The sequence below is a fragment of the Pelophylax lessonae genome (genome assembly GCF_965119305.1).
Source record: "Pelophylax lessonae genome assembly, chromosome: 3".
Classification (NCBI taxonomy): Eukaryota; Metazoa; Chordata; class Amphibia; order Anura; family Ranidae; genus Pelophylax; species Pelophylax lessonae.
Window position 1 is genome coordinate 475,419,325 of NC_138770.1, and position 26,332 is coordinate 475,445,656.

Below are 26,332 nucleotides of genomic sequence, written 5' to 3' on the forward strand. Positions count from 1 at the left end.
TGGGAATCCATTGAGCCATCAATTAGCAATTAACCACTTTAATACAGGGCACTTCCCTCCCTTCCCGCCCAGGCCAATTTTCCCCTTTTAGCGCTGTTGCATTTTGAATGACAATTGCGCGGTCATGCAACACTGTACTTACACCAAATTTATATCATTTTCCCCCCACAAATAGAGCTTTCTTTTGGTGGTATTTGATCACCTGTGCGATTTTTACTTTTTGCTAAACAAATAAAAAAAGACAGAAAAGTTTGAAAAAAAAAAAAAGTTTTTTTGTTTATGTTATACAATTTTGTAAATAAATAAGTTTTTTCCTGCACTGATGAGCACTGATGAGACTGCACTGACAGGCATTGATGAGGAGGCAATGATGGGGTGGCACTGATGGGGTGGCACTGATGGGGTGGCACTGATAGGCGGCACTGATAGGCGGCACTGATAGGCACTGATATGTGGCACTGATAGGTAGCACTGATATGCAGCATTGGTGGGCACTGATAGGCGGCACTTCTGGGCACTGATAGGCGGCATTGATGGGCACTGATAGGCGGCACTGACGGGCACTGATAGGTGGCACTGACGGGCACTAATGGGCACTGATAGGCAGCACTGGTGGGCACTGATGGGCACTGACGGGCGGCACTGATCGGCACTGACGGGCGGCACTGATGGGCACTAATGGGCACTGATAGGCGGCACTGGTGGGCAATAATGGGCACTGGTGGGCGACACTAAAGGATGGCAATGGTGGGCAGCACTTATAGGGAGGACACTGGTGGGCATCACTGATGGGGAGGGCAATGGGGGGCTCCCTGAGCCCTGATTGCCATCCCTGGTGGCCATAGTGGGCATCCCTGGGGTCATAGTGGGCATCCCTGGGGTCATAGTGGGCATCCCTGGTGGATCTAGTGGCAGATCCCCCCCCTGAGGGTCTGCACTGGTAATCAATGATCTGATTACCAGTGCCGACCCCCCCCCCGTCAGGGGAGCCGCCGATCGGCGCTCCTTTACTCGTGCCTGTCAGGCACGAACTAAGGAAAGCCGATCAACGGCTGTTCCTGTTTTACTATGTGACCAGCCGTGATTGGACACGGCTGATCACATGGTAAAGAGCCTCCGTCAGAGGCTCTTTACCGAGATCGGAGATGCAGGGTGTCAGACTGACACCTTGCATCACCGATCGCCGCTCTGCGCGCCCCCGGGGGGCGCCCAGAGCGGTGTTATCCTGCCGCCGTCATATGACGTCCGGTCAGGATAACTCAACCACATTCCCGCCGTCATTTTGTAATAGGGCGGGCGGGAAGTGGTTAAAGCAACACAGACATCCTCAATTCATTATTCACTAAGCTAGGATATGGCTAAACATAGCGAATCCATCCCCCAACACATTGTCAGTAGCATCCAATAATTAACCTATTATTAGAAAATTGCTCCACCCTCGATATCAATCCAGTCGACAAGGGTGGAGCAATTGTTGTAATGGACACAGATAAATATGAAGCTGGAGTATGGAGGCAATTATCAGAAAACAATCTAGAATAAAAAGGATAGTTACATCTGCTGTTCGGGAAGGAATAATTGACAATGAGACACAGGCTTTTTTAACTTCTGAATATCCAGTTACTCCAGTCATTTACAGCTGCAAAAAAAGTATGTGAACCCTTTGGAATGATATGGATTTCTGCACAAATTGGTCATAAAATGTGATCTGATCATCATCATCTAAGTCACAGCTATAGACAATCGAAGTCTGCTTAAACTAATAACACACACAGAATGAAATGTTGCCATGTTTTTATTGAACACACCATGTAAACATTCACAGTGCAGGTGGAAAAAGTATGTGAACCCTTGGATTTAATAACTGGTTGAACCTCCTTTGGCAGCAATAACTTCAACCAAACGTTTCCTGTAGTTGCAGATCAGACGTGCACAATGGTCAGGAGTAATTCTTGACCATTGCTCTTTACAGAACTGTTTGAGTTCAGCAATATTCTTGGGATCTGGTGTGAATCACTTTCTTGAGGTCATGCCACAGCATCTCAATCAGATTGAGGTCAGGACTCTGACTGTGCCACTTAAGAAGGCATATTTTCTTCTGTTTAAGCCATTCTGTTGTTGATTTACTTCTATGTTTAGGGTCATTGTCCTGTTGCAACACTCATCTTCTTTTGAGCTTCAGCTGGTAGACAGATGGCCTTAAGTTCTCCTGCAAAATGTTTTGATAAACTTGGGAATTCATTTTCCTTCGATGATAGCAATCCGTCCAGGCCCTAAAGCAGCAAAGCAGCCCCAAACCATGATGCCCCCCACCACCATACTTCACAGTTGGGATGAGGTTTTGATGTTGGTGTGCTGTGCCTCTTTTTCACCACATATAGTGTTGTGTGTTTCTTCTTAGCAACTCAACTTTGATTTCATCTGTCCACAGAATATTTTGCCAGTACTGCTGTGGAACATCCAGGTGCTCTTGTGCAAACTGTAAACGTGCAGCAATGTTTTGTTTGGACAGCAGTGGCTTCCTCTGTGGTATCCTCCCATGAAATCCATTCTTGTTTAGTGTTTTACGTATGATAGATTCGCTAACAGGGATGTTAGCATTTGCCAGTGACTTTTGTAAGTCTTTAGCTGACACTCTAGGATTCTTCTTCGCCTCATTGAGCAGTCTGCGCTGTGCTCTTGCAGTCATCTTTACAGGATGGCCACTCCTAGGGAGAGTAGCAGCAGTGCTGAACTTTCTCCATTTATAGACAATTTGTCTTACCGTGGACTGATGAACAGCAAGGCTTTTGGAGATACTTTTATAACCCTTTCCAACTTTATGCAAGTCAACAATTCTTAATCGTAGGTCTTCTGAGAGCTCTTTTGCGCAAGGCATCATTCACATTAGGCAATGCTTCTTGTGAAAAGCAAACCCAGAACTGGTGTGTGTTTTTTATAGGGCAGGGCAGCTGTAACCAATTTGTGCAGAAATCCATATCATTCCAAAGGGTTTACATACTTTTTCTTGCAGCTGTATGTGATGCCTAAAATCCATAGGGATTCATTTAATCCACCTGGATGATCGATAGTGTCAGGTATGGAATCGGTTACAACACCATTGGCAAAATATCGACAAATGCATGTCCCCATTGGTAATTAACACCAGATTCTATATATGGGATACTAGTAATTTTTTTTTTTAATAAGTTAAGGGAAATTGCTGTTGAAACTGGCTCCTTGATTCCCATGTAAATAGTATATACTGATACCCAAATATCCTTTTTATTAGAGCTATTTCAAGTGGTTTTGGAAGAGAACTTTTGTTTAAAGAACAGCACTTTCTACAACTCAGGGGGGCAGCGATGGGTTCTAATGTCGCACCCACACATGCTAACACATTTATGAACATGATTGAAACTTTGTTTGTTTATAATAACATATTATTTTTTAGAGAACTGTAAGGGATGTTTCAGATTTATTGATGACATGTTTGCGATATGGGGTGGTGACATTGGAACCCTATTATTGTTTTATGACTATTTCAATTATTTAATACCTGATTTAAAATTTACCATTGCATTTAGTCAAATGGAAATGTCTTTTTTTAAATACTACACGGACAATCAAAAATGGTCATATTGAAAACGACTTGTATATTAAATCTACAGACTGCAATCAATTATTACAATTTGATAGCTTTCATTCAGCTGAGGTCTTTAAATCTATTCCCAAAAGCCAACTAACTCGGGTAAAAAGAATAGTTAATAATCCAGAGGTATGTGAGAAACGATTGAAGGAAATGGGGGAGAGATCGACACAAAGAGGTTATCCATCAGAAAAGATCAACAGGGAGCAAAATAATCTTATGGTTATTAGAGTACCTCCAATTAGGAGTAACATGATCCCATTTGTGTTTCAATTCCATCCATTTTCATTTCATATACAGAAAATAATAAAAAAAACATTGGTCCATTTTGAGGAAAAATTATCCAATCATTCCAGAATTTCACACACACCCCTTATCCTCATATAGAAAAGGGAGAACATTACGAGATTGGTGAAGACTGATCAATATAATACACCCAGTCCCATAATGACATTCTTAGGGCCACAAAATACAGGTTCATACCCATGTTTAAGTTGCATACAATGCAACTCAATGATTAAAGGGAAAAGTTTCTCACACCCACATAGAGGATATAATTTTAAAATTAAAAGTCACTATACATGCCAGTCGTCATACGTCATCTATATTATCAAATGCCCACGTGGCTTACTTTATATTGGTGAAATGACCCAGAAAATTATAGACCGAATCGCCCAATACAAATATTCTATCAGGGACAAGCTGGTACAACTACCACTTGCTAGACATTTTTTAGAAAAAGGACACACAGTATCCCAATTAAAATGTATGGTCATAGATGGGGTACAAAAAGCTAGAAGGGGTGGTAATCGAGAATTACTTCTTAGAAAGTGAGAAGTATAATAGATTCATTCTTTAGACACATTACAGCCTAGAGGGATAAACTCGGAACTGGATTTACAGTATCTCACAAAAGTGAAAGAGTACGCCCCTCACATTTTTGTAAACATTTTATTATATCTTTTCATGTGACAAAAATGAAGAAATGACACTTTGCTACAATGTAAAGTAGTGAGTATACAGTTGGTATAATAGTGTAAATTTACTGTCCCCTCAAAATAAATCAACACACTAATTAATGTCTAAACCGCTGGCAACAAACGTGAGTACACCCCTATCTGAAAATGTCCAAATTGGTCCAAAAGTGTCAATATTTTGTGTGGCCACCATTATTTTCCAGTACTACCTTAACCCTCTTGGGCATGGAGTTCAGAGCTTCACAGGTTGCAACTGGAGTCCCCTTCCACTTCTCCATGACGACATCACGGAGTTGGTGGATGTTAGAGACCATGCGCTCCTCCACATTTGAGGATGCCCCACAGATGTTCAATAGGGTTTGGGTCTGGAGACATGCTTGGCCAGTCCATCACCTTTACCCTCAGCTTCTTTAGCAAGGCAGTGGTCGTCTTGGAGATGTGTTTGGGGTTGTTATTACGTTGGAATACTGCCCTGTGGTCCAGTCTCTGAAGGGAGGAGATCATGCTTTGATTCAGTATGTCACAGTACATGTTGGCATTCATGGTTCCCTCAATGAACTGTAGCTCCCCAGTGCCGACAGCACACATGCAGCCCCAGACCATGACACTCCCAGCACCATGCTTATGACTGTAGGCAAGACACACTTGTCTTTGTACTCCTTCCCTGGTTGCCGCCACACACGCTTGACACCATCTGTACCAAAATACGTTTATCTTGGTCCCGTCAGTAATCCATGTCCTTAGTCTGCTTGTCTTCAGCAAACTGTTGGCGGGCTTTCTTGTCCATCATTTTGTAAAAGGCTTCCTTCTAGGACGACAGCCCTGCAGACCAATTTGATGCAGTGTACGGCGTATGGTCTGAGCACTGACAGACTCACCCCCCACCCCTTCAACCTCTACAGCAATGCTGGCAGCACTCATACGTCTATTTCCCAAAGACAAACTCTGGATATGACGCTGAGCACGTGCACTCAACTTCTTTGGTCGACCATTGAGAGGCCTGTTCTCAATGGAACCTGTCTTGTTAAACCGCTGTATGGTCTTGGCCACCGTGCTGCAGCTCAGTTTCAGGGTCTTGGCAATCTTCTTATAACCTAGGCCATCTTTATGTAGAGCAACAATTCTTTTTTTCAGATCCTCAGAGAGTTCTTTGCCATGAGGTGTCATGTTGAACTTCCAGTGACCAGTATGAGAGAGTGAGAGCGATAAAACCAAATTTAACACACCTGCTGTTGCCAGCGGTTTAGACAATAATGGCTGTGTGTTGAGCTATTTTGAGGGGACAGAAAATGTACGCTGTTATAAAAGCTGTACACTCACTACTTTACATTGTAGCAAAGTGTAATTTCTTCAGTCTTGTCACATGAAAAGATATAATAAAATATTTACAAAAATGTGAGGGGTGTACTTATTTTTGTGAGATACTGTATATGCTGTATACAGTATACACACACGCACATGTGTGTTTGAGCTTTGGGGTGCACGCCTTAATGCAATAGGCTGTGCACACCTATGGTGAGAAATAATTTTGCCCCAGTTCAAATCGTTGGGAAGACCTCATGAATATGAAGTTCAGTTTTGGGCACCAGTTAACAAAAAAAAAAAAAAAAATTGGAGAAAGTGCTGAAAAGAGCAATCAAACTGATAAGAGGCATGGAGGAGCTCAGCTATGAGGAAAGATTAGCTGAACTCAATTTATTATCTGTTGAGGTGAATAAAGGGGGATACAGTGCATCTGGAAAGTATTCACAGTGCTTCACTTTTTCCACATTTTGTTATGTTACAGCCTTATTCCAAAATGCGAATAATAAGGCAACAAGTGCCAAAAAAGCAGGGAAAGTGAAGGGGGAAGGGAAATGTAGGGGGCAAAGGGGATTTTAATGGTACCATAAAGATTATAATAAACTCTTGCATAAAAATGAATAATTTATTTATTACAAACATGATAAAAATAACAATTACAACCACAAATGCATGATCATATACAATTGGTCGCTTCAAGTACAGGCTCAAATAGCAGTACAGGTACTGTATGTATACCCATGTTATACTTAGACAGCATATATTTGGGCTGCAGTCTGCAACTGGGCCTTGCTCGACAAATTTTGCGGTCTTTAACCGCTTCTTCAGGAGCATAAATATAGGAAGAGACCAGAAGTCCTGCAAGAACAAAGGCATTGCATGATCATATACAATTGGTCGCTTCACGTACAGGCTTAAATAGTAGTACAGGTATGTATACCCATGTTATACAGTGGGGATCGAAAGTTTGGGCACCCCAGGTAAAAAATTGTATTAATGTGCATAAAGAAGCCAAGGAAAGATGGAAAAATCTCCAAAAGGCATCAAATTACAGACTAGACATTCTTATAATATGTCAACAAAAGTTATATTTTATTTCCATCATTGACACTTTCAAAATTACAGAAAACCAAAAAAAGGCGTCTGCAAAAGTTTGGGCACCCTGCATAATTTATAGCATGCACTTCCCCCTTTGCAAGGCTAAGACCTGCCAGTGTCATGGATTGTTCTCAATCATCATCTGGGAAGACCAGGTGATGTCAATCTCAAAGGTTTTAAATGCCCAGACTCATCTGACCTTGCCCCAACAATCAGCACCATGGGATCTTCTAAGCAGTTGGCTAGAAATCTGAAACTGAAAATAGTTGACGCTCTCAAAGCTGGAGAAGGCTATAAGAAGATAGCAAAGCGTTTTCAGATGTCAATATCCTCTGTTCAGAATGTAATTAAGAAATGGCAGTCATCAGAAACAGTGGAAGTTAAAGCAAGATCTGGAAGACCAAGAAAAATATCAGACAGAACAGCTCGCAGGATTGTGAGAAAAACAATTCAAAACCCACATTTGACTGCATGATTCCTCCAGAAAGATCTGGCAGACACTGGAGTTGTGGTACACTATTCCACTATAAAGAGATATTTGTACAAATATGGTCTTCATGGAAGAGTCATCTGAAGAAAACCTCTTCTACGTCCTCACCACAAAAATCAGCGTTTGAACTTTGCAAATGAACATATAGACAATAATGGAAAGAAAGCTGCGCACAAAGAACAATGAGCTAAAAAAGGCTGCTAGTACAAAGTATATCAAACCAAAAAGACAATGTAAAGATGGTACAGCGCCACTAAATGGAATAACTAACTAAAGGAAAGGAGGTGAACCAATGTCCATAAGTCCATGTGGAGGAATAGGATTCAAATGCTGAAAATGTAGCCACAGATCCAACAAAATTCTTGCAAATGGAGTTTCTTGGCAGAGATCACACAAACAATAAAGGATGTACCCTTACCAGACAGTTGGACCCCCTGTTAAGGAAGGTCAAACAGGCGTGCAAAGTCAGTCACCAGAAACGAATAGACAACCCAATTCCTCTCCGAACAGCCACAGAACATCCGGATAGGACCATGGAACCGGTAGACCTCAATGGACTCCAGGTGTACATAGGGGATGACCTTCTCTCCGCTCTGGCTCCGTCCTCCTCCTCCGTCCCGCTCACTCAGCAGGCTAGGAACACAGGCAGATCACCCTGGCAGATGACGCAGGCTCACCTGATGTGCGGAATCTAAGTACTAACTGGGGTTTACCATAGCTCCTGATGGTGGAGATTGATTTTGCTGCGTGTTAGCACCGAGTCGTGGTCCCCAGGATCGCCCCACCAGGAGGTGAACAAGCCATGGTCCAGTAGCAGATTTTTCAGGTAGGGATCAAGAAGAAGCATAGTCGAGGAACAAGCCAAAGATAGGTAACAAGTAGTTGCAGGTTGGGATTAGGCAGAAGTGTAGTCAAAGAACAAGCCAAATGTCGATAACAAATGGTATCGAAGATACGGGCGGCAGCAGGAGAGACAAGCAAGATATTGGCTGGAGAAGGCACAATATTCTGGCAACCAGGAAGTGCAGAGACTTGGCTTAAATCAGGAAGTTCATGGGAGAAGCAAAGGGTTTAAGGCTCAAGGCAATTAAGATTCACGGCAGGATCATTCAAGGATTTGTCCAGGGAAAAGTGATCTGGCGGTCTCCATTAAACTTAGATGGTAGAGGCTTAGGCATGTGCACCATGCTGTCTAGGTTGGGACAGACCAAGGCCTGAGCCTGAGAGAGAGTCCAGGAGGAACAGAGCAACTAGGGAGCTATGGATAAAGACAAAGAGCTGAGGTACAGCATCTGTGCATGAACACTGGACGTGTTTGATGGTCAGGAGGACCACTGCGGTACTAATCAGAGCAGTAAAGCTCTCACAAGAGAACCAGGAGGCTGAATGTTATGTTTATTGCATTGATGGTGAGAACCCCCTTGCGTAGGAAGACAAACCTATATGAACTTTGAAGTGCTTTTAAATAAAAAGTGGACTGGAAAATCCTGAAATATATATCTGGGATGCGGTAAACTCACTGTTTTGGGACTACCATTGAGCAAAAAACCCCAATGTCACAATTGTTTTAAAATGTAGCTGGATGCATTCCTACATGTACAAAATATAAATAGAGATGGGTCGAACAAAACCCTGTGCTCATTTTGAAGGCTTATATGTAAACATCATTTTTAAATGAACAGTGATTTACTGATGCTTGAAGTGAAACCATAAAAATTAGAAATGACAAAAAAAAAAATGAAAAATTCCCTTAAATATAGTGCCCGGGGGTCTCCTTAGTCTGCCTGTAATGTGGCACATCTGTACCATGTATAGAGCCTGCTGCAGCAATAATGACATTTATAAAGCCAACAAAAATTACATTTTCATTCAAGCTTTCTTTGTTTTATAAATGACTTGGGGAGCCAGTCTGTATGATGAGGCCACAATTTCGTGCACTCGGAAAACGATTAGAGATTTTATGGATAAATTCTGGTGTCTCTTTTGCAGACTTTGGATAACAGGTGCGGAAAAATAGGTCTTTGGGTGTAAGTGGGGCCTTCATACCATAACGCTATAGAGTGCGTTTTGCTGTCACACGTTTTTTCATGTGCCAAAATGTGTGTTTGCTGTGCCATTAACAATTAATGGCCCTGAAAGTGCAACTAGTTTTAGGTGTATAAATGTGGCCATACACTGTACAATCTCCTTTAGATTTACCAATCTATGAAATAGGATGAGACACCATCTATCCAATCACTATATAGGGCAGGTCTTGCACTACATCAGGGGTGTCAAACCCACAGCCCTTTGGCCGGCATGTAGCCTCAGAGATTTTAGCATGCATACATTGCAAACATAGCAGCTGTGGCAGCCTACCTTGACAAGCAAGGCAAATTCATGTGTGGAGAGAAGCTGGGGATGCTGTATAAACATAGTTGATGGGTGAAGGGTGTGAGTTTTAATAAGGTCAGTGCAGGATGCGTGTGCGCTAATGAGTTCAGCTGGTAAATTCCTTCCTGTGTCTTACTGGATTGTCCTTCCTAAATCTATCTACCAGCAAGTCTCTGTAGCTTTCTAAGAGTTACAGCAAGGGTAGGGTGACCAGACGTCTCCGGTTTCTGAAGACAGTCCCTGGACTGAGGACACTGTCCCTGGACTGAGGACACTGTCCCCTGAGCAAGTCTGTCCCTGGTTTCTTCCTTGGCAGCCAGGGGTGGCACTAGGTGCAGTGGGGCAGAGGGGGGGGGGGGTGGGCGTCGAAAGCCAGGGGCATACCAATGGGGGGGGGTGGCTTGCCCCGGGTGCCTGCAATCACACAAAGTCCCACCTCCTGGTTTAGCTCCTTTGATAGACAGCCCACTTGTCCAATGCCGGGACATGTGCTGTCTATCAAAGATAGGAGCCAAACAAGGAGGCAGGACTTGTGTGATGGCGGGGTGCCCTGCGATGCAAATTAAAGCTGTCACAGCAGGCGACGCCGGCCTGTGTGATGATCCAGCCGGCTCTCCTCTTCCTCTCTTCTCTCTGATCCCCTGCACTGGTGAGGCTGCATTTCTGGGCACTGGTGAGGCTGCACTGCTGGGCACTCCTGAGCCCTGCATTCTCTTTCTGTAGTGCACTCCTGAGCCCTACATTTTTTCTGTAGCGCACTCCTGAGCCCTGCATTCTTTCTGTAGCGCACTCCTGAGCCCTGCATTCTTTCTGTAGTGCACTTCTGAGCCCTGCATTCTTTCTGTAACACACTCCTAAGCGCTCCTTAGCCTTGCACTCTTTATGTAAAGTGCTCCTTAGCCCTGCATTCTCTATGTAATACACTCTGTACTCTGCACTCTGTTTTTTCTCTATCTTATCTTCATTTTGTCGTCATATGTCAAAAAATAAGTATATATTTTTTTTTTCATAGACAAAATGTGAGAGATAACGTATATATCATACAATCATTCCATAAAAACATACACTGCATTTATCATTTGAGGAAAATATGCTTACATAATAGTTTACCATTTCCCAATAAAAAAAAACTGTCCCTGGATTTCATTCTAAAAATCTGGTCACCTTAAGCAAGGGCTAAGGTAAGACCTTGTTCTAAAAATCAAGGAGTTTTTATTTTTCTGCAACCAAGGTACATTAAAGTAGCACTATAGGCACATTTTTTTCCTGTTGCCTCCATGGCAGCATACTAGTGATAGAGCTCCGCCTCGACTCCTCCCTCAGGACCAGTGCTTTTCTTCCTCATACATCTTGACTGGTGAAGAGTAGCAGCATGTCAATACTTCTGCCTTTGGCAGCTTCTGCCGAGTTCAGCCTCTCCCGTACGCAATCCCTGTTCTTGGGTCACTTGTAGCACTGATAAGACTGGGAGCCTCTTCTGTGAAATTGTAGGGCTTTTTTATGCAGAGTATCCTCATAGAAACTATTCTGACTCCAATTGTTGTAATAGTGACTTATCCCTTGCTGAGACCTATTCCTGGCCTGTATAAGTAGATGAAATCACCACGGACAATCGTTATCAGATAGCTGAACTCACCAGACACCAGAAAATAGTATCTGCAGGTCAAAACATGGTAATGTGTTCCCAGATGCGACCAGATTGTGTGAAAGGCATAGACAGATGTGGCCATCTCTATTCCCACAAACATAAAGAAGCAGGAACAGGAAATACATCATCAATGGGAGGGGACAGGAGGGAACACAGAAAAGAGAGACAGAAAGGCAAGTGCAGCAACAACCGAAATAACCTCAAGATGGCAGTATAATGATGAAAAATAAAGACCTTACCACGACTATGCATTATATTATATCTTACATATTGGTGTAACAACACAGGAACACATTCTGCCATTAAGTAATATGATGTCTGTCCGGTAGGATTTGCCAGAAGATCAGCTCACTCTGTCTTTTTTTTTTTCTTTTCTTTCTTCTTCCATTGGTTTGCACATGTGTGGTTCGGCCCGCTGCAGCATGTTCTTTCTATGTTCTGGGGCCTCTCCATTTTTTTCTAAGCACTTGTTCTGTGCAATTGCCTCTAGATTTCCACTTTTTCTTTTTTCCTCTCAGAGTCCCCCTCTGCTCTGTCCCGCTCCCCTGTAGTCCTGGGTGCTCATCGTACGTGAGTATTTAAACAAAAAAAAAAAAGTGCTCACTTGGAGTGATGAGTATCCTTTTGTTGTAGCCCTGCTAATTCCAAGAGATCCAGGAAATCTTTAGGACATCATAACGATTACAGCCCAGATCGCAGATCCCGTTAAACCCACCACAGATCTTCGAAGAGGTCACAATCACGACGACAGTACCATTTCCCCTCTTTCTCACTCTTCAAGGAAGAAATGTTGGGCATGTGGCACTGTTCCTTTACCGGAGAAGTTAGTCTGCAAAGGCTGTTTTAGGGACTATGCGTCCAACCGGGAGATGGAGAGTCAGCAGGTAGTTGATGTTGGAAAGACTCCTTCTTGGAGCTGGCAGCTCTAGTTCCCGTTCAACCAGCCCCTCCTAGGGCTCAAGCTCAGGATATAGATCCCAACGCTCCAGGCCCCTCGGGCTAGCACCTCTTTGCCTCCTTCAGGCCGCCCAGCTAGGGAAGCCTCTTCAGAACACCTCTCGGAGGAATCCTGGGAGGAGTCGGACCCCTTTGGGTTTAGCTACGCTTTGGTACATCCCTTTATTCAGGCAGTCAAGGCTGCGATCTCTTGGGAAGATCCAGAGGAACCACCACAGAAATCTAGGACATACTTTCCTTTCCTCAAAAGGAAAGAAATTGTTTTTCCTTTGATGGGGGAGATAAGAGTAATCATCAAAGATTAGTGGAAAAAAACAGACAAGAAGTTCACCTTAGGCTGCCTTGATACACTCTGCCCTTTAGGAGAATCTGAGTTGCAGTCACTGAATTCCATGCCAATAGAGGATGCAGTGGTGGTCCCTCTCACCAAGAACATTACTCTTCCCATGGAAAACTCCGCTTTTTTCAAGTACCCACTGGATAGGCAAATCGATTTAGATCTGAAAAGAAGCTATTTAGCCGCAAGAGCTGCTTGTAAGCCAGCTATTGCTCTCACCTCCATGTCAAATGCCATCAGAGCCTGGACGGAAAATATCGAAACTGCTTTATGCCAGGCAGTCCCCAGGGATGACATAATTAAAGCTCCAGAAGAGCTTAAACGGTCAGCAGCTATTCGCTGTTCTGCAAGATCCATGCTTCACTTAGTTATGGCGATAAGAGCCCTATGGCTAAAGCCCTGGATGGCCGACCTTGCATCAAAACAAAATTGGTGCAAGATCCCCTTCAATGGTAAAGCATTGTTCAGGGACAATCTGTAAAAAGCCATTTCCAGAGGGACAGGGGGCAAGTCTGGTTTACCTCAAGGTTTCCTCTGTCAAACTCCTAGAGACTTTAGGCAATTCAGACAGCAGAGGGACAACAGAAGATCCTGGAGAGGCACCCGGTCTCCTTTTTGAACTCACATAAAAGCAAGGCTCTTACCACCCCGGAGGAGATGACAATGTCTTTTTGATGCCAGGAGAGCTTAGTCTCTTCCTGTAGGGGCCAGATTCAAGTATTTTTTCCGAGTTTGGGCCTCCCATTGCCAGGATCCTTGGGTCCTGTCAACAATTCACTCAGGACACTGGTGGGAGTTCTCTCTTCCTCCCCCCTCATGCATCTTTCCAAAAGACAAAAATCCCAGGCTCTCCAATAAAAGCTCTGGCATTGTCTCACTTCATAACATCACTTCAACTCCAGGGGGCAGCCGTGGATATCCCTGTGGCAAAGCGCTTCACAGGTTTTTATTCCATGCTTTTCCTGGTCCAGAAAAATACAAGCGGATGGAGACCTTTAATAGCCCTAAAAAGGCTCAATAGATACATCAACCTCGAAAGTCCTTGCAGACAATAATTCAGGTGGTCCAGCCAGGAGATTGGTTAATCTCGATTGATCTTTAGGATGCCTACTTGCATGTCCCAATCCTCCTGTCTTACCAGAAGTTCTTGAGGTTTACAGTGGGTCGAGTCCGTCTACAGTTCAAAGCTCTACCCTTTAGTCTCTGCACCTCTCCCCAAGTATTCACAAAAATCTTGATATCGGTTCTGACTCCCCTTCGGGAGAAGGGTCTGAGGGTATACCACTACCTGGATGATATCCTCCTCCTAGCGAGCAATCCAGATCAACTCCTATCCCACAGAGAAGTGCTTCTGCAGGCTCTGACAGAATTTGGGTGGCTCATAAATCTCAACTATCTCCTATGCAGCAGATGGATTACCTGGGCGCTATGTTCGACACACATCTGGGGACAGTGTCAATACCTCCTCAGAAGGCAACCATTCTTATGCAAAGGATGATCAAGGTTATCCAGAGTTCCAATCTAACCGCTTCCCAGTACCTGAGTCTGGTAGGTACGATGTCCTCATGTATTCCCCTGGTGCCTTGGTCCCACTGGCATTTGAGATGCTTTCAGACAGGTTTCTTGGCACAGTGGAGGAGACAGCATCTTTCCCAGAGAATTTGACTAATCAAGAGGATGTGCAGAAGCCTACACTGGTGGACGAAGCTGAAGAATCTTTCCAATCCCCGTCACCTAGGCTCATTTCCTTTGACCATAATTACGTCTGATGCAAGTGGGCAGGGCTGGGTAGCCCATTGCGGAGAAACCAGACTGCAAGGAAGATGGTTTTGCCCCACCAGGGGGGTTGCATCCAATATCCTGGAAATGAGAGCAGAGTGCACTAACCTCTCTGGCATCCCTAGTTCAGGGACAGAGGGTTCTACTCCGTCTGACAACAGGGCAGCAGTCACATACCTGCAAAGACAGGGTGGAACTCTCAGCAGATCCCTCCTAATGGAAGTGAAGCCTATATAGCTCTGGGCAGAGAAAAGCCTTCTAGACCTCAGGGCAGTTTATCTCCCGGGCAGGTTGAACACAGAGTCAAACACATTGTCAAGGACGTTTTTGGACAACAACGAGTGGGCCCTACACCCTCACATCTTCCACCAAATTTTCAGCCTTTGGGATCCCCCCTTAAGTGGATATGTTTGCCACTTCAGAGAATACACAGCTAGCCAGGTTCTTCTCTCACCTCCCCTATCCTCAAGCGGAGGCAGTGGATGCCCTGTCATGCCCCTGGATTTTCTCCACAGCGTATGCCATCCCTCCTCCACTGATTTTGAAATTCCTCCAGAGACTCCTCAGAGAGTCGGTGCAAGTGCTGACAATCCTTCCATTCTGGCCGAAGAGGCCTTGGTTCCCCCTAGCCATACGCCTCAGTGTGGGTCCTCCCAATCAGGATTCCTCTTTTTTTCTCAACTACTGTCTTAGCAAGGTCTATCCCACCCGAATCTTCCGAGATTGGATCTTCGCATTTGGAGGTTGAAAGAAGAAGGTTTGAGTCTTTGGGCTGTTCCCCAGGAGTCATATCTACCCTCTTGAATACCAGGAAAACTACAACGAATGCAGTGTACTCAAACATATGGAACAAGTTCCTGTCTTTTTCAGCTGGTCAAGGTTTTGACCCCAACTTCCCCTCCACTACTAATATTTTGGGTTTTCTTCAAACAGGTCTTGACTTAGGCCTTGGCCTAAGTTCCCTTAAGGTACAGGTAGCAGCTATATCTGCCGCAACCAACAAAAGATGGGCATAAGATCCCTTGGTGGTCACTTTTCTCAGAGGGGTGTTGAAGATCCGTCCATCTGTCAGATGCCCTTTTCCTCAATGTTATCTATTCTTGGTTCTTGATGTTCTATCCAGTCAGCCATTTTCTCCTATAGAACAAGTGTCTATCTGGAACTTAATGCTGAAAACTGCCTTTCTCTTGGCTATCACATCCGGCAGTGTATTTTCGTTTACTTTCACTTTGAATGATAATGGTAAACAAGGAAAATAGAGAGGCTGAATCTTCATCATGGGGACACAGACAGCAATAAAAACTGACAAGTGTTCTAATCCCTCTCCGCTCTATCCAAAACTAAAACGTTTTGCCTTTTATTTGTACTTTATTAGTTTATTAGTACAAAGGGGAACTGGAATTTAGAAAAAAAGGTGTACTTATCCTTTAAGTTTTATGAAATTTCGCCCTTATGCCAAATTATTTCATATCTGTTTTTGTGTTTGTGTTTTGGCTTTAAAAAATGCTCTATATTAAAAAAAATAAATAAATAAAAAAACCACTATATAAATATCTAAATTATTTGATATATATTGTTGTTTCTCTGAATCCCATTTTTTCCTCTGCTTATTTTATAGATTACAAGTTCTGCTGAAACAGAAGCAAAAACCCCCCAGGGACTTGTAAAAGGTCATGCTTACACAATAACTGGCTTGGATGTGGTATGTAGCATATCTATCTATTTATGAATACATGTATGTAACAATAATTAAAGCAAACGCATAGTATGTGGCTCCTAATAAAACCCTGGTGATTGAATCCTATCTAATCTATTATTACTGTGAACATGTTGATATTCTCTGGAAATGCTGATTTAAGATGCTTTTTTTTTTCCCATAAAGAGTTTATTATAAAGAAAAGCAAAATAACATACTCAAGAATAGTAATGGGCCAAACACCCCCCTGTTCGGTTTGTGCCAGAACATCTCAAACAGGGAAAAAGTTCATACGAGCTCTATTAAATCTATGGGACACGAACATGAAAAATCAAAAGGCCTCATTTTAAAGGCTTATATGCAAGTTATTGCCATAAACAAGTGTATGGGGACCAGGGTGCTGCCCTGGGGGACATGTATCAATGCAAAAAAATGTTTTTTAAAACAATCGTTTTTAAAGGAACAATGATTTTAATAATGCTTAAAGTGAAACAATAAAAATCAAAAATGTAAATATCGTACCTGGGGGTCCCCTTAATGTGCCTATAAAGTGGCGCATTTGTACGATGTATGGATCATGCTGCGGAAATACTGACATCTCTAAAAGAAAAAAAATGCAATTTAAACTTGCTCGCGGCTGTAATGTATTGTCGGCTTCGGGTCTGGTATGGATTTTAAGGGGAACCCCACGCCAAAAAAAAAAAAACGTCCGTCCCCGCTATCCATACCAGACCCTTATCCCAGCATTCATCCCCCCCCGAACAATACCAGGCCACTTAGCCATTTTAGTATTTGTGCAGATAATTATGTTTCATATACTGGTTATTGTAAGAGCATCGAGTATATGAGTATTTTACTACTAGAATGTATATGGAGACAAATCGAATATTTCTTTTCTTTTTTGGTTTAGTACAAGAGAGTAATGGTTATTGAGATTGGTATGTCAATAAAGTTGTTTGCGCTTTACAGTGGTTCACCAATTGGAAGCATTTTTCAGGTATATCAACTACCCTATGGTAGACAGTGACCGGATTTCCTGAAGACGCCCTATGGCGAAATGCATTGATGTACGTTCACTGTCTACATTTCCTGTAAACCATTGACGTCCCGTCCGGCGACTCTGTGAAATGCATGCCGGCCAGCTTCTCGGAGTATCTAGCGAAGGGTGAGATTGCAATTGGTACTGCTTGGGGATGCAATCATTAATTGCATTCGAGCCGGTGCCGGTTTTGTCACCATATATGTAAACATAACCATTGTCTGTTTGTTGGTGGCTAACATATAATAAAACAGGGTTGCACTATTATTTGGTGTTTTTTTTTTTGCCTTTATGTAATTGCCATTAGCTATCTGAGAGGCGATTTAGGAGGATTTCCTGGTCGATCTGATTGCTCGTAATTGTGATAAGTCTTTTTGGTCCCTGGGGACTTTTGGTGAGCCTATATATTTGCTATTCATGTGATGGAGCACCTATATTATGAAAAAAAGTAGTCACTATGTTGGTGGGATTTTTTAAAGTGGAGAGCACTTAACACAATCAAAATTATTTCATAGACTGATACCATTTATTTAATTTTGTTTTACATATTACCTCTAAGCTTTGAAACGTATAGAAGTGATAAATAACATCACAGTTGGATACTCTTATTTATTTATGTTATACACAGGTTAATAGGGTTATTCTTATATGACCTATATGAATGAATCCCATTAAAAAAGCGCCTTACTTTAAGAATTTTTTATTTTCGCACTAATGTGTTTTCACATTTAAAGGGGCAGCAGCTAGTGTTATTTTGATACGGGTTCGGCACCTTTATGGAATATCTAATTATATAGTCTATATAATAATCTAATAATATACCATAAATATTTTTTTTTTTTTTTGCTTCTTATACCATATTTATCTTTTCTCATTTCTAAAAAATGCCAGTAAAGTATTTATTATTATTATTTTTATTTTTTTGGGGAGAATATATTTTCTACTTATGTACTGCCATGTGCATTGAGCTTGCCTTTTAACTTTTAGACTTTTGAGATACAGTATATTACCTAAATGGTAGAAAAACTGCACTTGGTGCTCAGCATCTAACAAAAATCAAAACTCCCACAGCTGTCTTCACAAACCGCACATAATACCAGTGCTGAAGCAAAATTAAAAGGAATACAAATGTTGAGCTCTGTTACTAAATTCTATGACTGTTGGCTATGTGTATTCCAATAAAAAGGATCATATTTATATTCCAAAAAATTGGATATTTGTCCCAATATCAACAATACACATATAAAAAGGAAAAAAACAAAACAGGGTGAAACATAGAAACATAGAATGTGTCGGCAGATAAGAACCATTTGGCCCATCTAGTCTGCCCAATATAACACCACTAATCCACAGTGACACATCAATAAGCATAAATCCTGGTGTAAGTCCACCACCTATATGTAAATGGCCACTAAAATAAGTAATGTGTAGAAGGGTTCCACTATCACCGCAAATAATGCCATATGTTTCACTCGTTAATGACAATAAGCAGCCTTGTGAATTCCACACCAACTCCAATTGCAGCCTCTTACCAAGCACTAAGACCCAAAATATAGGTGGTCTTATAGCAGAATGCTGTCTCCTCCATCCATATGGCATATCACAGCAACAGGTTGTTCAATGGTACTCAGAAACTCCAGGGTACATCAGCAGAGATTCACTGTTTGCATCTCCACTCCCCCATGTACATTAAGGCATGTAAGGGGTAAGCAAGCATTCCATTGTGAAACCTGCAGATTTTGTGTAATAAATATCATGCATCTACTCACATAAGTACAAGGATCAATCACATGGCTTAATATACATGGTGGATGGGAGGTGAAAACAGTGAATCCCTGCTTTTATGTTTTTTTTTTTTCTTTTCATTTGTGTGTCATTTTGGAATGGTGGCATCATCCTCTAAACTTAGGGCTGGTTCACACCACAGAGATGCAGTCTACATGTGTGGCAGCACAGTGGCTGTTGAGCACTACTGCCTAGCAGCACTAGGGTTATTGGTTCGAATGCCAACCACGGCACTATCTGCCAGGAGTTTGCATGTTTTCCTTGTGCCTGCATGGGTTTTATCCCACACTCTAAAGAAATGCTGGTAGTTGATTTGGCTCCTGTCTAAATTTTCCCTAGCATGTGTATGTATGAATGGGATTTAGTGACTTAAGATTGTAAGCTCCTTGAAGGCAGGACCTGATGTGAATATACAAAATATAGTAAAGCGCTGTGTAACTTGACAGTGCTATGGAATTACCTTAACTAATAATAATGTTTTTATATGCGTTTTTTGCAATCTGGTACATTTTAGAAGGGTTTCACATAATGGGGAAAAAAAGAGCTGATATTTCAAACAAAAAGTGTAAACAAAATACAGGGAGGGGGAAGAGAGAAACGCTAAACCACCTTCTGGTGCAGTAACATTTTATTGGAATAAAGAAAAGTAAGAAGATGTAAAATACACTCACAAAGGAGGAGTGAATACAGGTTTGTCAGGTGGACAGTGTCAGCACAAAGGCGTCCAGGACACAGGAGCGTGTGTGTCTTCGCCATGGCCGCACTGGAATTGGGAAGATGCCAGCAAGGTCTCTCAGGGAGGAGATGAAGTGGAACTATCAGACCTGGTGCACCCTGCCAAGGTAATGGCCAATAGGAACACGTTTCAAAGGCAAGGCCATGCCTCCTTGGTCAGTCGGCTCCGAGAGACCCTGCTTGCATCTTCTCGATTCCACTGCAGCGGAGATTTACACATGGCACCCTCTCTTGTGTTCTGGATGCCTTTGTGCTGACACTGCCCACCTGACAAGCCTGTATTCACTTGTCTTTTGTGAGTATATTTTACATCTTCTTACTTTTGTTTATTCCAATAAAACACTACTGCACCAGAAGTGGTTTGGTACGTCTCCCTTCCCCCTGTATTTAGTTTCCACAGCCATCGGGTTCCCAACCCGCCATAGAAGCAGCCTCACCACCAAGAGCAGCTACACTTAGGACTTTTTTTTATGTGCAAATGACCTCTGCTATTCCTTATATTGGGACTTATAACAATATTTGGACCGATTGAATCATTCAGTGGTCAACTATTGCAGTATACATTTTGTCCAACTCTTTGTCACTTAGCGCTGAGTTGCACACTGTGTATTACTCATTTTCAAATAAAAAGTGTGTATGTGTATAAGGAGGGGATTTGGCTCGCTCTTCCACCCCACTTTCCTGGCCTGCAGGACTGTATGCTCAGTTAAGGGTGTGATATTTTAGGGGAGGCCACATATTTATTTATTTATTTATTTTGGAGGGGGGTGGGTTTCCCCATAAAATCTATGACAGACTGAGGTGCCCATGCTCTTTTGTGACTTGTTGGCTATGCTGTAACCATTATGCTGCCATTAGGGAATCACTGCTGAGAGTAGTGACGAGTCACTGGTTGTGTTTTTTTTTCTTTGTTTTTTTCCTTTTAGCACTGAGCGTACCCAGGCACTTGGACATTTTCATTCAAATATGTTTATATAACTGTTGCTTTCTTTCTGTGCATGCTATTAGATCTTTGGTCTGCAGTGTGTGAATGGGTGCACATAGTCAAGGGCTAACACAGTTGGAGAGAGAGTTTTGTGCAGACACTTTAGGCATAATGAATGGACAGACTGAATGCATAGTTCACTGGAAAGGTTATGGTCCCGAGGAGCGCTCCTAGGTTCCCTCTACTGATGTTCATGCTCCCACCCTTCTCCGAACTTTTCATGCTCGCTTTCCTCAGAAACCGATTTTGCTCTGCGGAGGAGGGGCTGTTGAGGGGAGGGTAATGTCAAGGTCTTACCTTTCCTTCCTGTTGGTAGCCATCTTGGACACGTGCAAACTGCTGTCTCTCATAAACTCTGTTTGCATCATCACTTGTCTGCTGCCTGGGCGTTGCTCTGTGATAATGTTGCACACTTGACTATATATATATCACCTGATGGCTTTCAGACCTTGCCCTTGCATTTGAACTCCAAGGTGCATCACTGCTAGCAGTCCTCTGGTCTCTGTGGTTTGTCCGTGCATGACTTGTCTTGGCTGATGACCTTCCTAGCTCTGGATCCCGCATCGACAGACGACCTGGCTTCGGCAGACTACCCGCTTCTGGACTCTATCTCGGCTTGGATGACTACCTGTTCCTGGACTCGATCTGGCTTGGATGACTACCCGCTTCCAAACTTGACCCCGGCTGTTCTTGATTTTGCTCCTCGCACTTGCTGTGCGATTATTATTGTTGCATAACTAAACTGCTTTCTTTTACTTTATCTTCGTGTGGTCTGGTTTCCTGGCACCCTGACACATAGCTGATGCACCTACTGTTTTGCACATGGAGAGCAAACATATGTTTAAACAAATAAAGTGTAATATGACACTGTTGATACACCCACTGCTTTGCACATGTAGCACCCTCCTAGGTAGGTGCTAGGCAGGAAAAATATAGTTGCTCTGTCTGCTTATCAGGGGAGCCTGATTAGTAGTTAGGCCTGGTGCATGTGTCCAGGGTGTGATTCATCTGGGCTGAGGGAGTGCCCCCACTGTATCTAATAGGGGAGCCTGTTGGACAGTGGAGGAAATCCAGCCAGTGACACATGAGCTTTTGTAACTATCTCAGTGGGTAGGCACAAACAGTGGTGCATCCTGGGATATGTTATAAAAGCCAAAGGCACATGTGACAGGGAGTCTTTGGGCGGGAAGCCAGGTCCAATGCGGAGGGTGACGGCTGTCTCTCCTCCTGTTTGCTGTGGATGGTGGTCACAGGCAGTTGGCCTAGTGGACCAGAAGGTGTGGCTGAACCCAGAGCTCCAGTGGAAGCTGACGGTGGAGGTGAAGGCAGAGCAACTCTGGAAAAACAGTGTCCGTGAGTACAGGGGATAAAGGTATACAAATTAGATTTTTATATAGGTCCTATTATACTCTCTTCTCTTCCATCTGAAAAGATTACCCTCTGCTGTCTGCTCCAGACGTTCCCCAGCTGTTGGCCCATTCTATCATATGATGTAGGAGTGTCCACCGGTGAGAACACCCTGGGTGGGGGTTACTGCTTTTATTCGTTTCATTACGCAAATATCTAATGAATGCAACCCCTTAAGGTGCCTGTTGGGTTATATTGATAATCCCTGTCCAAAAACACACAGCTAGTTACATCTAGTTTTGTTTTATGTCAAAAAATCGATATATACATACATATATATATATATATATATATATATATATATATATATATATATATATATATATATATGTATTGTAAGGGATTAGCTTGGTGGTAGGCGTGGATGACCCCTTTGGGGGTGCTCTCAATAATCCATGTTTTATCTCTTCACACAGCACATGTTCATTTAAGCTGTCCCTTTGTTTTCTCTCCACATGGCAAACATTCCTTTATTTCTTCCACATAGAAATAGTTCGTTTATTTACCTTGAGAAGTCTTCACAACTGGTTACCCTCCTTAGCACACATCACTTCAGGGGGTCTTCTCCCATGCTCACCAGCTTTTCGGGAGGCACTCATCTGTCTGTCCTCCTCTCCCAGCCCACACGGCGACAGGAGGCAGCAATCCATAGACTTCCTCTGGACAAATTATAGAGGCCTTCATTTCCTCATTCCGAACAGCTGAAGGCCTTTCAACTTCTTTACACCTTCCTGCTGCCTTTGGCAGCCGACACCCTATAGTAATTGGTGAACTTTCCAAAGCAGGTGGGAATGTGTCTCCTCTCTATGACTACATTCCCAGATTTACCTGACTTCCTGTCACATACCTCCCCCCTCTTGTTTCAACCCTCGGGTTGGGACACAGATTTCCAGACGCGCATGTGTCAGGCACTGCTCTTGACACTCACTGATACGCCTCCTATTATCCTCACGCTGACGGATGAAACTGTTTCTGTCATCTTCATTGACAGATTTCTCATAAATGCCACACAGTTTGTCTCTCATATACACATTCTTCAACTGCATTTTTGGCATCATTTTGCTCCTTCTCGTTTCTGTCATCTTCATTGACAGCTTTCTCATAAATGTCAGACAGCTTGTCCCTCATAACCGTCTGCCCTATCCGCCATGGAGGACCGTGATCCATAGGCAACTCAATTGGGCTAGTCTTAATGTCTTCAACATTCTTGAGCCGCCTCTCTCTGCAATCCATAAATGATTTCCACAAAACTTTGAGAACCTCTTCTTCACTAAGCTTTGTTCCAAGTAGGGACTCTTGACGTCCCTCTGTGACTTGAGTTGCCTCTCCATACAGCTGTACACAATCATTGACTCTTTGTTTCTTGAGCTTAGCTTGCTCTAAGATGCTGTGCAGAGGGCCTTCCATTTGCCACAACAGGCTGTCACACATTTCTTCAAAGTGACCCCTGTTCATTTTTCCAGCGACATCATTAACTTTCCTTCCACCAACATATGGGTCAAAGGCAACAACACAGTGGAACCCAGCGATCTGGGTGGTATCCATTATAGACCTCCTCTCTGCATCAGTGAAGAAGCATGGAACTGCAACACATTCTTTTACAGGTTTCTTCAATGCACTTTCTGCTGAACTATTTGACCGCTCAAGGTCACCTAGTTCCTTTTCTCTATCTGAATTCCACATGGAATGCATCTTAAGATCACTATCAAACTTCTGCCACCTGTCTTTCAGTTCCATTTTGGAAATCTTCCCTGAAAGGCACTTATTCATTTGCTTAACGTTTTCACCAACTGCCTTAGTTTTCTCCACTAGGTGGTGTTTGCTTTTTTCTCCCAGATTTATATCACTTGCTTTAGTTTTCTCCGCTTTAGTTTTCTCCACTAGGTTTTCAGCCTGAACTGAGAAATCATCATATTTCTTACACAACTCCTTTGTTTGCTGAAGCTCTAATGATACATTTTCCAATGCTTGAAGTTTTTGAAGGAACGGTTTATTCCAAGGGGGTGATTCAAGCCACATGTCATCCCATTTCTGAGGCTCACTCAGGACAGACCCCACAGAACACTGATCCTTTTAAGAACTGCATCAGGCACACTATCCCCTCTTTGGGACAGATCCTCTGTTGCCTGTAATTCCTCTTCCAGTTCCTGCAATGGAATCTTCATCTCTTCTACTTGCTGTTCTAAGGCTCGCTTAGACTTTTCTAGCTCCTGAACGCTTTTCCCAACATCATCCTTGGAGCTGACCAAATCTTCCATTTCTGTATACAGCTGTTGGTTAACTCTTTCTAGTTCAACCTTACACTCTAAAGCTTCCTCCAAGGAGCGAGCCAAGAACAGGGCTTTGCTCTCGTTATCACGCGCCTCCGTTTTTGCATGGTCGCGTTCTTCTGCACATTTTGCAGACACAGTCTTCTCCTCACCAAGCATCTGATCAAACCTGCAAAAAGGTGTCCGATAATATTAAAAGGCAAAGTAATATATTCAAACACTAGCAGCGCTATAAAAATGAACTGAAGAATAAAATCCAAAGTCCTTAAATTGATATTTCCAGGTCATGTGGTAGGTTGGTTAGACACAATCCTTTATCCCAGGAAGGGTGTGAGGGGTCCTGACCGTAGCACCGGATTTCCACCACCACTTTGTGCACCCCCCCTATTCTTAAAACTCACCAGAGGATGGTGAATCAAGATCCTTCAAGGGACTCCACCACTAGGTTACAGCATTGGACACTGGACCACTTTTCCTCTATTGACTGCACAATCTCCTCCGTTGCCAACAGACCATGTAAGTGAACAGAGTGGGGCAACAATAGTGTAATTCCGCCAATAACGTTTATTAAACACAAAAAACAACAAAATGTAGCCCCTCTCCCCTCAGGATGTCTACTTACAGGAGGTAGCATATAGTGAAGGCATTGAGTAGAAATGTGAAATCCGCTGGATCACTCTGTACCAAACCTTATACAATCTGGAAAGAGCTCCGGCGTGTATGTAGATGTCCTTATGCGACCGCGCACAACGGCTCTGACGCGTTTCGTCCTCCGACTTCCACAGGCTCTCTGTGGAAGTCGGAGGACGAAACGCGTCAGAGCCGTTGTGCGCGGTCGCATAAGGACATCTACATACACGCCGGAGCTCTTTCCAGATTGTATAAGGTTTGGTACAGAGTGATCCAGCGGATTTCACATTTCTACTCAATGCCTTCACTATATGCTACCTCCTGTAAGTAGACATCCTGAGGGGAGAGGGGCTACATTTTGTTGTTTTTTGTGTTTAATAAACGTTATTGGCGGAATTACACTATTGTTGCCCCACTCTGTTTACTTACATGGTCTGTTGGCAACGGAGGAGATTGTGCAGTCAATAGAGGAAAAGTGGTCCAGTGTCCAATGCTGTAACCTAGTGGTGGAGTCCCTTGAAGGATCTTGATTCACCATCCTCTGGTGAGTTTTAAGAATAGGGGGGGTGCACAAAGTGGTGGTGGAAATCCGGTGCTACGGTCAGGACCCCTCACACCCTTCCTGGGATAAAGGATTGTGTCTAACCAACCTACCACATGACCTGGAAATATCAATTTAAGGACTTTGGATTTTATTCTTCAGTTCGTTTTTATAGCGCTGCTAGTGTTTGAATATATTACTTTGCCTTTTAATATTATCGGACACCTTTTTGCAGTTGATCATTTCTTTTATAGCAGCTGCTTTGACGTCAAGTCGGTATTATTGTTTTTATTCTTGTGCCTTCTTATTTATTTTAGCGCAGGGTGAGTGTATTTATGAGATTGTTATCTTCACATATTTATCACTCCTTACTGTTCATCTGATCAAACCTCTTTTTCACATTTTCAACATTTTCTAATAAACCAACGCTTTCTTCCATGCGTTTTTCCATATCCGCTATCTGAGCTTGCAATGTTGCGACTTGCTCTGATAGGTTTTTCTTTGCTTCCTCCTCCTCTTTAAATTGTTCCAGGAAGCCATTTTTCTCATCTTCCATTTGTTTGAGCTTTGTGCTAAAACTCAGCCTTTGGCACCTCTCTTCCTGTAAGAGTTCCTGCGTGTCTTGCAGCTGCGATTCCAAGATAGAAAAATCTTC

At 43.0% G+C, this 26,332-nt stretch overlaps 1 protein-coding gene across 1 annotated transcript in view; it reads left to right on the plus strand.

Moving 5' to 3' along the window:
- CAPN9 (calpain 9) overlaps window positions 1-26,332 on the plus strand; it is a gene marked incomplete at its 3' end in the record, with an annotated part of 565,834 nt that overhangs the window by 94,972 nt on the left and 444,530 nt on the right. The window contains exon 6 of the mRNA XM_082250935.1: window positions 16,208-16,291. Within this exon, the coding sequence (XP_082107061.1) occupies window positions 16,208-16,291 (84 nt within the window). The remainder of the gene's footprint in view (window positions 1-16,207; window positions 16,292-26,332) is intronic.